The 12,499-nt window shown below is 48.7% G+C and overlaps 1 protein-coding gene across 4 annotated transcripts in view; it reads left to right on the plus strand.

Annotated features, from left to right (window-relative positions):
• LOC140718256 (zinc finger protein 362-like) overlaps positions 1-12,499 on the plus strand; it is a 66,254-nt gene that overhangs the window by 37,782 nt on the left and 15,973 nt on the right. The window contains exons 3-5 of one of the 4 annotated variants that reach the window (XM_073031758.1): positions 139-379; positions 8,047-8,356; positions 10,542-10,766. In XM_073031758.1, the coding sequence (XP_072887859.1) occupies positions 139-379; positions 8,047-8,356; positions 10,542-10,766 (776 nt within the window). Of the gene's footprint in view, positions 1-138; positions 392-8,046; positions 8,357-10,541; positions 10,767-12,499 lie in introns of all 4 variants that reach the window. The other 3 variants (XM_073031757.1, XM_073031761.1, XM_073031759.1) reach the window with 3 other exon arrangements.

Here is a 12,499-nt window from a genome sequence, read left to right on the forward strand (position 1 = left end):
CAGTTAGCTGGGGAACTCTGTGCTGGGACACCCCAACGTCTCTGTGCCCATGCGCTCCACTTCCCTTAGTAAGCCTGTCTTGCATTCTTGGTGTTGCAATGTCTCATTTCTCTGATGTCTTTGCCCCCTCCCCCCCAGCTCGATAACCTGATGCTGATAAACAAGATCAAGGAGCAGCTGATGGCGGAGAAGATTCGACCGCCACACGTGCCCCCTTCGTCCGTGCAGTCCCAGCAGCCCTTGCTGCTGTCGTCGACCTCGCAGAGCGGCCAGTCGCCCTTGTCCATCCTCAAGCCGCAGCAGCTGTCCGAGGTCCACGCCCAGACCCCGCAGCCAGACGTGGCGCTCCACGCACGGCCCGCCACTAGTTCTGTAACAGGTACTCCGAACTGTAAGGACGCACCTTTTTCTCACACACTTGTTTGAATGTTGGCTTTTACCTGACCTGTTTTTCCGTGGAGCGTGATGTACCGCGCTGGTTCATGTGCTAAGAGTGGGGTCGACCTGCCTTTGCTTATAATGCTGTAGGTTTCTGGCCAATGGAGGCTAGCGTCCAACTTCAGGAGCAGGAGTTGGAAAGGGAGGTTGAAACAAAAGTGGATTGTTGTAGCACTTTGCAATAAGGAACTTACACGGGGAGCTTACAGCCTTCTGAGATTATGAATTGTCTCTTACATTTCTAAGTTGTTAGAAAGGTTAAATCCAATTGTGATGAAATTGGTGGAGACTATGAGGTTTAAAACACGGCCCCTAAAGTATCAAAGTTCAAAATTAAAAGTTAAGTTTTATTATCAAAGTACATGTACGTCACCATATACAACCCTGAGATTCATTATCTTGTGGGCGTACTCAGCAAATCTGTAGAATAGTGACTGTAATAGACTCAATGAAATACCGCACCCAACAGCACGTAGAGCCAGTGTGCAGAAGGCACCAAACTGGAAATACAAAAGAAAAATTATAATAATAAATAAACGATAAGTATTGATAACTTGAGATGAAGAGTCCTTGAAAGTGAGTCCATAGGTTGTGGGAGCAGTTCAGTGATGGGGCGAGTGAGTCTGATGGTTGAGGGGTAATAACTGTTCCTGAACCTGGTGGTGTGGGTCCTGAGGCTCCTGTACCTTCTTCCTGATGGCAGCAGTGAGAAGAGAGCATGTCCTGGGTGGTGGGTGTCCCTGATGATGGATGTTGCTTTCCTCCAGTGGCATTTCATGTGCTCAGTGGGTGGAGGGGGTTTACTGGTGTTGGACTGGGCCATAGCCACGACTTTTTGTAGGACTTTTTGTTCAAGGGCATTGGTTTTTCATACCAGGCTGTGATGCAACCAGTCAATCACATATCATTGTTATGTGTTGAAGAATAATCGGCAGCAGAATTTCTGTTTGTTGAAAAGCACGGGCTGGAATAAACACCCTCGTGGAGCGGATTCTGATCCCATGGCCTGACAAAGAGGGGCGGACACGGGAAAGAAAATGAGCTGGATCTGGATCTGTGTTCCACAGCCGGATAGATTCCTGGAAAGTCATGAGGTTATAAAACTGCTGATTGTAGGTCAACATCCAGGGTTCAAAAGCAGCAACACGGGGATGGGTAACAAGAAGACAAATGACTGGAAATACTCCTGTTGTCTTTGAGGAGAGAAACCTGAAGTTTAGCGTTTCAGGTTTATGCTTGAAACATGGTCATTTCTCTTTGACTTGCTGACGGACATTCTGCAGTAACTTAATAATCTGTATCACGTTTATAAGCTTTGCTGCTCTATTCCTTACACCCGAATCCTGACAGGGAGTGTCAGCATTCAGTTTGTTTCCAGATCCTGAGGGCCGTCGGAGTATTAGCAGGGAAAGCGATCGGAAACGGGAACACTGGCTCTCGTAGGTCAGGGTGGGGAGAGGCAACTGGGTGGAGAAAGTCAGCCAGCTTTGGGCCTGTTTTTAATGTGTGCCACCCATTTGCCCTGATGTCAGCCCCTCATCTTGTTTCTCTGCCCATGACTGCGTTATTAAGCCTCTGATTCAAGAGCAGAAATTGCATCAAAAGGTGGGAAACTTGCAACCTTCGAAGTTAACTCAGATTCAACGAGGAGTACACGACAATGGAATTAATGGAGGCTACAAGACTTCAAACTCAGCCCCCGGGTTGACATTTTATGTGTTTGAAAAATAATCGCCTGCTGTTTTTGTTTGTGGGAGAGCTGATTGCTGACCCCTGTGGTCAGGCTCTTGGTAACTGTAGCTCAGCAACCCCTTGACCTCCCAGCGGACACACTCACTGATTGTTGGGTTCATGACTTCAGTTGTGTCCTAAGGAGGGGGAGGTGGGGTTCAGGAGCAAGAAGCCCACTCTGCTCATGAATCCCACCCACTGGGGGTACTGGGCTTTCTGTGGCTTGCCCGTTCTCCTTTGTAGCACCTCGGGGGGGGGGGGGCGGGGGTAGGTGGAGGAAGGATAGAAGCATAACCTGCTCTCCTGTCTGAGGCCCATGAGTTAATTAATCAAGGTGATGAGAGCAGAGGGTGGTAGAGTGAAAGGTTTCTCGCCGGTAGGTAAGACTTGGTTGAAGTCAAATCAGCTGCCACTTTATTATAAATAAAGAGTTCAGGTGGCCCACTTTCATTCCTAGTCCTTTTGTTTTTAAACGTTGATTTCCTGTGGAACTGGGCCTGTTCCTGTATATAGGAAGGGAAGTCTTTATTAAAACCCTTGTCTTTATAGAGGACTTTCTTTCTCCCTGTGGATGCTGGGATAGCTTTGCCTCCATAGCTGCCTGACTTTCCAATCGAAGAAATGAAGTTAGAGCCCTCTGGGGTCACTAGGGTGTATGAGGAAAGCAGGTTTGTGGCTCTGGTTGGAATTTAAGTAGCCTGCTCCTGAGATTCGGATGTTTTGATTTTTTCCCCCCCAATATTGCCGGAGCCATTCTTGTTTGACAGAGATCAATGGGGTGAGTCGGGTAGCTGCAGTGCCACAGCTTCAGCACCAGGTGGCGCTGTTGATCAAAAGAGGACTCAGCACATTTATTGTCAGAATCTGGGAAGTATGGGCGTTGGGCAGGTCAGTCAAGAGTGAGAATGTCTCAGATCTGGCCCCTTCGTCCTGGAGCATACCTGAAATTCTGTGTTACATGACGTCAGCCACCACGTAATGGTCTAGAGCATTAGATTCTTCCAGATGCACACTCTCCCCGGCCATTCGGCAGCCATCAGCCCTGACACAGCAGGAGATGTAACCTGGCTGACCCACGTCACGCTCAGATCTACGTTTAGCCCCAGCTTGAGAGAACAAGGGCCGCCTGCTATTCAGTCAGCCTGTTATAAAGGGCCGCGAGCAGACGGCGAGTTGGTACAAGAGGTTTTGAGGACAGATGCAGGTATGGGTTTGTGTGACTGCTCCAGCACAAGGTACTGGTGAGATCATGCATAGTGTGCAGTTTTCCTCCCCCTATCTAAGAAAATATACACTTGCCTCAGAAGGAGTGTGGCAAACTGTCACCAGACAGATTCCTGAACTGGTGGGACTGTTGTAGGAGGAGAGATTTGACGGATGAAGCTTGAATTTACTGAAGTTTGGAAGGATGAGAGAAATCTCGTTGAAATGAACAAAATCCTGACTGGGCTCAACAGGCAGACAGTTTCCTGTGGCTGGGCTTATAGAAACACGGGTCACTATCTTGCAACTCAGTAAGGCTTTTGGGGCTAACAGTGGAATTCTGTAACACAAGAAGCTGTGGAGCCCACATTGCTGAATATATTTGAACAATATATATGGAAACAAAAAGCAACAAGGGGTTTAGGACAGAGCAGGAACATACACTGAAGTCGAGCCATAATTGAGTTGAATGGTAGAACAGAAGGAAGGGATGAATGGCCACTCCTGCTCCTATATTTGGATGTTTCTGTTGTTTCTGGAGGCCGAGAACATTTGCGAGATCTGTGTGGGAATAACACTGTGACTTCTGAGAGGGTGCCTCAGTATCGCGCTCAGGAAAGGATAATGAGGAGGTGTGCTGAGAACGATAATGCATTATACTCACTCCCGGATGCCAGGTGATGTCGGCAGAGCTCCACCTGTTCCCAGGTGACAGCTCGCGAGATCTAACCTGGTACCGACCCTACCAGGGCTGCGAGGGTCAGCCTTAACCTGCTTAGTCTACTACACAAATGTAACCTGGTCATAGAGTAAAACAACTTGTAAACAGGCCCTTCAGCCCATCTTGTCCTTGCCAAGCTAGCCCCATTTGCTCGTGTCTGGACCATTATCCTTCTAAACCTTTTCCACCCACATACATGTCCAAGTATATTTAACTTTGTTGCTTACTTGCTCCAACCAATTCCTTCTGCAGCTCGTTCCAGATATGTGCCAACCTCTGCATGAAATTACCACTGGGTCCCTTTCATATTTTTCCTCTCTCGCCTCAAAATGATGGCCTCTTATTTTTGATCCCTTTCCCGAGGGAAAAAAGAGCACCTGCCAGAGATTTTGTGAATTTATACACCTCTGTAAGGTCCTCCCACAGTTTCCTGTGCTTCAGGAAATAAAGTCCTCTTCTGCACAACCTTTCGCTGAACCTCAGACCTTTGAGTCTTGATGGTTTCTATAATAAACCTCCATCATTATCTGCACTTCCTCTGAAGTATCAAATGCCAGTTCTCAATGATTTCAGCAGAGCATTTACTGAGAGCTGTGGATCTGAAATTTCACCACACTTGTTATTACAGAGGTCTGGGTTGAATCAGGGTAAAGAAGGGACATGATTTAATGCAGGCAGTTTGACCTTGGAGGTTCTCCTGTTGGGCAGTAACGGGCGATGCTGTGTTTAATACTCGCCACAAGGTGGCAGTCAAGTGCGCCTCTGCTCAGTCGGAGCTGTATAATCGCAAATACCACACACCATGGTTAAACATCGAGATTCAGAAAGATCTGCTCACTGCAGCAATCTCTACCAGCTCCACTCACTATACAGCCATCGGTTAGTGTTAAATTTTGCTGGGGTATTGACCACTCTCCAACACCTCATCCTGTTAGCAAACACAGTACCTGTTACAGATTTCTCAAAGTCAGGAGATCTCCCCTCCTTGGTGCCTCAGTCCCATATTGCTCACTTCTATCCCTTACCCACGAACCATAAACAGGGCTGCCCTGTTAGGCTCTTTGTTTCTGCCTGTTGTGCCACTGAACCCTGTTCTATACCCCCAGACTTCATCCTGTCTTCCCTTCCCATTGACACCTGAGGCATCTCTCTCACCTTCCACTATTTTGATAACTTCCGATTCCCTGCTTCCAGCCAGCTCATTGTCATCATGTGTGCTCGGTCTCTACGCTACACACCTCCATCCTCAGTGAACCCTCCAATACGTTGACCATTCCCGCCGCTGCCTGTGAGGAGCTTGTACGTTCTCCCGTGACCACGTGGGATTCCTCCCGCAGTCCAAAGATGCAGTTGGTAGGTTAATTGGTCATTGTAATTTGTCATGTGGCTAGACTAGGGTTAAATCAGGGGATTGTTGGGCGGTGAGGCTCGAAGTGCCTACTCCACGATGTACTTCAATAAATAAATTAAATGTAATCAAATACATTGGAAAAAGTTACGATAATGAAGTGTGTTCAGTTTATTTTTGAAGAGTCACAGCCGATGATCCCTCGTAACTAATTCAGATTTCATATTGATGCCGACCCAGTTCCAGTCCTGGGATCCCAACACTCGTGTGCTTGGTAACGGTGGCAACAACAACTTGCATTTAAATAGTCCCTTTTTGGTGCTTCGCAGGAGCTTAGAGAAACAAAGGGGCCCTCATGCTTGGCAAAAGGGACAACTTCTGAGGAAGGTTGTAAAGTTGGAGAGGTTGAGATTTCTGGAGGGAATTCCAGAGCATAGTCACAAGGTGACAGATACGTGGGATGAAGGAATTCAGGATTGTTGGAGGAATGTAAAACCCAGTTCCTTCGGATGCCAAGCATAATTTGCATTGGTTTAGAATCCTTCCTTGGTGTGGGAGACGAGATTGTCGGGTCAATGCTAGAATGCCACCTGCAGATTGACATTGAATATTGATTTCAGTGTTTAAGAGAAGTTTGGATAATTACATGAATGGTAGGTGCTTGGAGGATCTATGGTCCCAGTTCAGGTCAATGGGAATAGGCAATTTAAATGGTTTGGCATGAACTAGATGGGCTGAATAGCCTGTTTCTGCACTGTACTTTTGTCTGAATTCTATTGAAGTGCAAAGGTGGCTGATGGGATGATCAGCTGATGGTAAACGAGAGCTCGCTGATCTGGTGATTAAAATCTTCACTGTGCACCATTGTTTGGTGCAGGTTACCTGTGTTTGCTGTACCCACAGCCACTGCCAAATGTTTGTTGAATTTCCGAACCGATTTGACGTTTTGTGACCTGGTTGAGCAGTAGTTACCGCTACTACCACACAGAGGCCCTGGTTCAGACCTGTCTTCAAATGCTGCCTGCGTGGAGTTTGCATGGTCTTTCAGGGAACATTTTTAAATTATTATTTCTCATTTGGGTTGTGGGCTTTGGAGTCTGAGCCAGCATTTAAAAGCCCGTCCATTAATGCCCTTGAAGGTGCTGGTCATCTGACACCTTGAACCCCTGCCGAGCTTGAGGCCTGGATCCCTCCTTCACCCTGTCTGCTATGTTGGGATTTCAGAATATGCTCATCCGTGAGCAGAATTCCAGCGCTTATCTGCTAAACCTTCCTCCCGGGGCTCCAAGTCTGTGTAAACTATACCTTGCATATGAAGGAGTTGGTTTGTGTTCCCCTAACGCTCCTGGCATCCCTGGCACCGGTAACTTCTGCCTCCTGGTGCCAGCTGGTAGGTCAATCAGTGCTAGACATTGCCTGCAGAGTAGGTGGAGGATGGTAGAGTCCGGGAACAGGTTGACGAGTGCCAGGGCACGAGTGGGGAACTGGGATTGCTCCGAGAGCCAGCATAGTGGGTCAGGTGACTGCCTCCCCAGTTGCAAGGGAAATGCCAATCTGATTGGCTTTGGCCTTGAATGGCTGGCTGACTGGATTAGGGAGAACAACAGCATGGAGTCGTGGACTGTGAGTCTGCAACGTGCATGTGCAGTAGAGGAAATGGGAGAAGTTAGTCACTGGACTTCAGAATGCACCGCTGGGCTCTGCCTCTGTCTTTCCCACACTGTTTAAAAAGTGCTTTGTCAACATTAAAGGCAGACGTGACAGGGCCGTGACAAACTTCCACGCGGCGTAACCAATTACCGCTCCACGAGCGCACTTCGAATACCAGAGTAGCAGTGGGTCAACCGTCCCTTCAACTGCCCGCCTGCCTTTCAGTAGGAACGTGGCTGATTGATGCTGGCCTCAACACCGGCTCCCCGTAACCCTCAACCCTTTGCTTTCAAAGTATTTATCCATCCCGACGTTAGTTATATCCAGTGATCCGGCCTCCGCCATCCTCGGGAACTGGAATTCTGAGCGAGGGTTGCACAAGCAGAAGTTGCTGAAATATTGAGCAGTTGAAGCGGCTTCCATGGATGGAGTACCAGGGTTAGAATCGGAAGAGAGAGATTTTAAGTTGCAAGCAAAGGGAGGGATGGAGGACCGAGGGAGTGGTGTGGTAACATCCCTGGACAACAATGTCCAGGGAATGATCTACTTAACAGTTGAACGGGGGTAGATGAAGGAAGGGGAGAGGCAGGATTTTGTGGAAGGAGTTGGAGTTTTCTCATTGGGCGGAGGTGGAGTTTGCAGAGTCGGTGTCTCGTCACAGGAGCAGACTTTGGATTAGAAGATACTGGGAACACTTCAGACTTCTGACATCTGCAGGTGGATGCATCAGGGATGGAGGGAAGAGGGCAGAAGGTGGGGAAGGGGAGGAGTACCAGCTGGCAGGTGATATGTGAGACCAGGTGAGAGGGGAGATGATGTAAGAAGCTATTCGTTGACGGGCGGAAGTGGCAGAGGGCCGGAGGAGAACAGGAAATCTGATAGGAGAGGAAATGTACATGTTTGGGAAGCTCGAGTTGGATTTCCTAAATTTCCATGCCATTTGTTTCCTCCCCAGGGCTCAGCTTGTCTTCACCCACTGTTACCTGCGACTCCATCAGCGTGACGACCCCTACCCTGGTGAGCCAGGGGCGCACCGAGGTCTCCTCCCCGAGCCTGATCTCTGGCCTGATTACCCACCACGGGATGGACCCTGCACACTCCAGTAAGAATGGCCTGGCCAACACCCTGAAGACCGAGCGAGGGAGGAAGAAGATAAAAGGGGAAAACTGCATCGGGCCGCCCGTCCTCGTGGTGCCCTATCCCATTCTGGCTTCGGGCAACGAGCCTTCTAAGGATGGGAAAACGTACAGGTTGGAAAATAAGCGGTAGAGTACCACTTGGAAAATAGTGTCACTCGAAAGCTCAGAAACCTGATCTCAGGAGCAGTGCGGGTGGGCTGCAGGTTACACCAGCAGGTCAACACGCACAACAAGCTGGAGGGACTCAGTAGGTCTGGCAGCATCTATGGAGGGTCCCCCTTCCTTCCCAGTCCTGATGAAGGGCCTTGGCATGAAACGTTTGCCGTTTATTACCTTCTCTAGATGCTGACATCCATCAGCGTTTTGTGTGTGTGTTGCTCAAGAGTTCCTGCGTCTGCAGAACTTCTTGTGTCACGCCAGAAGACAGCTGTACAGGGTGTGGCTTCTGGGAAGAAAGAGGAGGACAGAGGTAAAAGATTCGGCTTCCATGGGAGACGAGCTTAGAATTGGGACCTCAAGCTTTTAAATCCTTCCGAAATGTCTCACGTTAAACAAGGGCTAGCTTGCTTTCCATGTCACCGTGTGATCCGCGAGCCTAAAGTAGAGCAAGGCCTGTAACACTTTGATTCCGGGCATTTTTTAATTTCAAAAGGATTCAGCAAATCAAAAAAGGTGAAGAAGCCATTGGCCCAGGTTGCTCAAGAAAAGAATTCTCAGTTGCTCCATTCCTTACAGTTCCTATTTTCCAAGTAGTTACTGAATTCCGTTTTGGAAGCAAATTCTTCCTTTTTGGTGTTGCAGATCACATTTGTTGCATAAATAACTTCCTCCACTAGTCCCCATGTGCCGTTAAACTTTTGCATAGATCCGGGGTCTGATACTGTTGGCAATAGGAGCAGTCTCCCCTTATTTAACAAGGTGAGCCTGCTTGGGAGTTGTGCAGTTGGTCAGGGTGCAATGAAAATTTAGTAGCCTTAAATCAGTGCTATCTTCCAGAGTAGTTAATCTCCTAAAATTAAAATGTTAAACTCCTGTTCTGGAGGTGTGCTCGAGAACGGAGCCCCTCTATCCCTACGTGGTGTTCATTATTCTGGGCCAGTTGTTTCCGTTCAAGGCAGGGTTCCAGTTTAGGGGATGTTTCAGGATCTCTTCCCAGCTTTACTCCAGTGTGAAGCTCACCCTACTGGAGCAGCTCACCATTGCACTGGGGATCTCCCCATTCCGAGGTTGGACACGTCCCTGGATGGAGAATTTTGGAGAAGATATTTCCATTCCACTCCAGAATTCATCCTCTGATAGTGATTTCTGCCAGAGGAGCTTCTACATGCCTAGAAGAAAGCTTCTGCTGATTGGACTGTGATTGACCTGGACAGAAGGAAGTTACAGGGTAACAGTTAGGTGCTAGAATCTCGGCTATTCTTGTTTTCAGGATAGGCCACCTCTGGGGCTCCGGTCCTTGTCCCAGAATTCTCAGACTCAGAGGTGATGGGCCTCTGACTTTGGAATTCATCCCAGCATGCCGATCTTGTGTTTGATCTTTGGTCATTGGCTTCCAGACTTGTGTGGACCTCCAACCCTGGTGACCCATCCCTCATGACCTTTTTGAGCCTCTACCTTAGTCTTCGACCTTCCGAGTTCTTGCCGTGCATTAACCCTAGACATATGTCCTCATAAAGACTGCTGTGTATGTGAAGGTAGTATCTAGTTTGGAGGCTGATTGAGTTCGTCACCTTTCTTTCCCTCAAAAACAACAGTATCATTGACGTGTTGAGTCCTGCACCCTGGGCTAGGGTTTTATAATCAGCTTGTGTTTGGACTCCTGAGTGTTCTGCAATGATCTCCACTGCCAGGAGGTGGCAGCGTTGAGCTTAGCACCTACAGTACTTGTTTGAGCAGGCCCAGACCACAGGTGATGTAGAAAACACAGCGCCCAACTTAAGCTTAGCTCCTGCAGACAGCAATATATCATGACCATTCACTCTGGGGCTCTTCAGAAAGGATGGATAGAGGAATAAACAATGTTCGAGTCCCAAAAGTAATCCTTCTATCCTTCTTTATAAAAGTACCATGGGCTCTTTAACATTCCCCCCAAGCGAGTATGTGTAGGGTCATCAGAGGTTCCAGCCAGAGCTCCCACCCGTCTCTGTAGCAGGACTCGAACCCACGTACAGGCACCAGACTCTGGAAAGTAGCTGGTGTTTTGTTGGGTCTGTTAAGTATTTAGAAGCTGGGAAACTGGCTGGAACTTCTTGGCTTGTACATGCTTTTCGTTAATAAATCCTGTTCCTCTCTCTGTCTCTCTCCCCTCTAGGTGTAAAATCTGCCCTTTGACCTTCTTCTCCAAGTCCGAAATGCAGATCCATTCGAAGTCCCACACGGAAGCGAAACCTCACAAGTGTCCACACTGCTCCAAGTCATTTGCCAATGCTTCCTACCTGGCTCAGCACCTACGCATCCACTTAGGAGTAAAGCCTTATCACTGCTCCTACTGTGAGAAATCCTTCCGCCAGCTCTCTCACTTGCAGCAGCACACGAGGTGGGTCTGTGGAGCTTTGATGGATGGCTTTGCAAGCCAGATTTTTTTAAAGAAATCATTTCTCCGCTTATCCAATCCAATCTGCTCACGGTCAATTGTTCCCACTCCCTCTTCGTAGTGGTGATATGGAAAGGAAGGGTGGCTGGTGGAGATGGTGAGGGAGGAGGCTGTCAGAGAGAAGGGGTGTATGTTTTAGCTCTGTTACTGAAAAGTCTATAGACTTTTGATGTCATCATGTGTAGGGATGCCTGTGATTACCATTTGGAGCAATATAGGGCAGCTACTGATCATCTGGCCTAGTGACTCCATGGCAACCAAGGTACACACCCAGCCTCTCCTAATTCTCTGCGTTCGGCCCAGCTCCTGCAGGTCATCTTCACATGGAGAGAAGGTTTGAGGAAACTGCTAGGACTTGAGGGTCTGGGGCTTGGGAGCGGGTGGACACATCTGGAGTATCGCAGACAGTTCTGGTTGCCCCGCTACAGGAAGGATATTGAGTCTTTGGAGAGGGTACAGAAGAGGTTTACCAGGATGCTGCCTGGCGTGTGCTGTCATGAGAGGCTGGACAAACTTGGGTTGTTTTCTCTGGAGCGTGAGAGGCTGAGGGGAGATCTCATGGAGGTCTAAAAGATTACAAGAGGCACAGATAGAGTGACAGGGAGGATCTGTTTCCCAGAGTAGATATGTCTAATACCAGAGGGCACGCCTTGAAGGTGAGCGGGGGTGGGCTCGAGGTGGATGTGAGGGATAAGTTTTTTTACCCAGTGAGGGGTGGATGCCTGGAATGCGCTGCCTGGTGTGGTGGTAGAGGCAAATACATTAGAGGCTTTTAAGAGACGTTTGGATAGACACAGAGATGTAAGCAAGTTGTAAAGCTATGGACATGGTGAATGTAGGAGGGATTGGTGTTTGGGTGTTCTTGATTTGTGTTTTAGCTGTGTTGGCACAGCATTGTGGGCCAAATGGCCGGTTCCTCTGCTGTATTGTTCTACTTGGAGTGTAGGAGGTTAGGGGCAACGTCTGACAGAGGTGCACAAAATGATGATGGACATGGATGCACATGGAAGGAAAGGGGGGTATAGAACTAAAGGACATCGGGTTAGGTGAGAGGAGAGAAGATTTAGAAGGGACTTGTGGGGCAGCATCTGTACTCAGAGGGTGGTGTGTACATGGAATGAGCTGTCAGGGAAAGTGCTGGTGGCAGGTGCTTTTTGGATGAGTGCATGGTTAAAGTTAGTTAAAGTCTGTCCTGAGCCTTCTGGGCTCATCAGGCTGGTGCTCTCAGTCGTGAAGTGACTGAGAGTACGAGACTCCCCCCTGAATAGGGCGCCAGTCTATCGCGAGGTTAACCCCCGACCTACTGCCGGTACCCATTTTCAGCTGGGTGGACTGGAGCAGTGTGCGGTTAAGTGCCTCGCTCAAGGACACAACACGCTGCCTCGGCTGGGGCTCAAACTCACGAGCTTCAGATTGCTAGTCCAACGCCTTAACCACTCCGCCACACGAGTGCATGGTTAGACAGGGATATGGGCCAAACACAGGGATGAGTTTGGTGGGCACCGTGGTTAGCATAGATGAGTTGGGCCGAATGGCCTGTTTCCGTGCTGTGTTACTCTATGCCTCTAAGTCCCAGAGAACGTGGATTGGGGTGCTTGAAGTCAAATCGCAAGTGTCGAATGGCAGTCCATTTTTGTGACCGTTTCTGACAACAGTCTCTCAGCAATGTATGGCTT

Source organism: Hemitrygon akajei, chromosome 29 (assembly GCF_048418815.1).
Source record: "Hemitrygon akajei chromosome 29, sHemAka1.3, whole genome shotgun sequence".
In the NCBI taxonomy this organism is placed as follows: Eukaryota; Metazoa; Chordata; class Chondrichthyes; order Myliobatiformes; family Dasyatidae; genus Hemitrygon; species Hemitrygon akajei.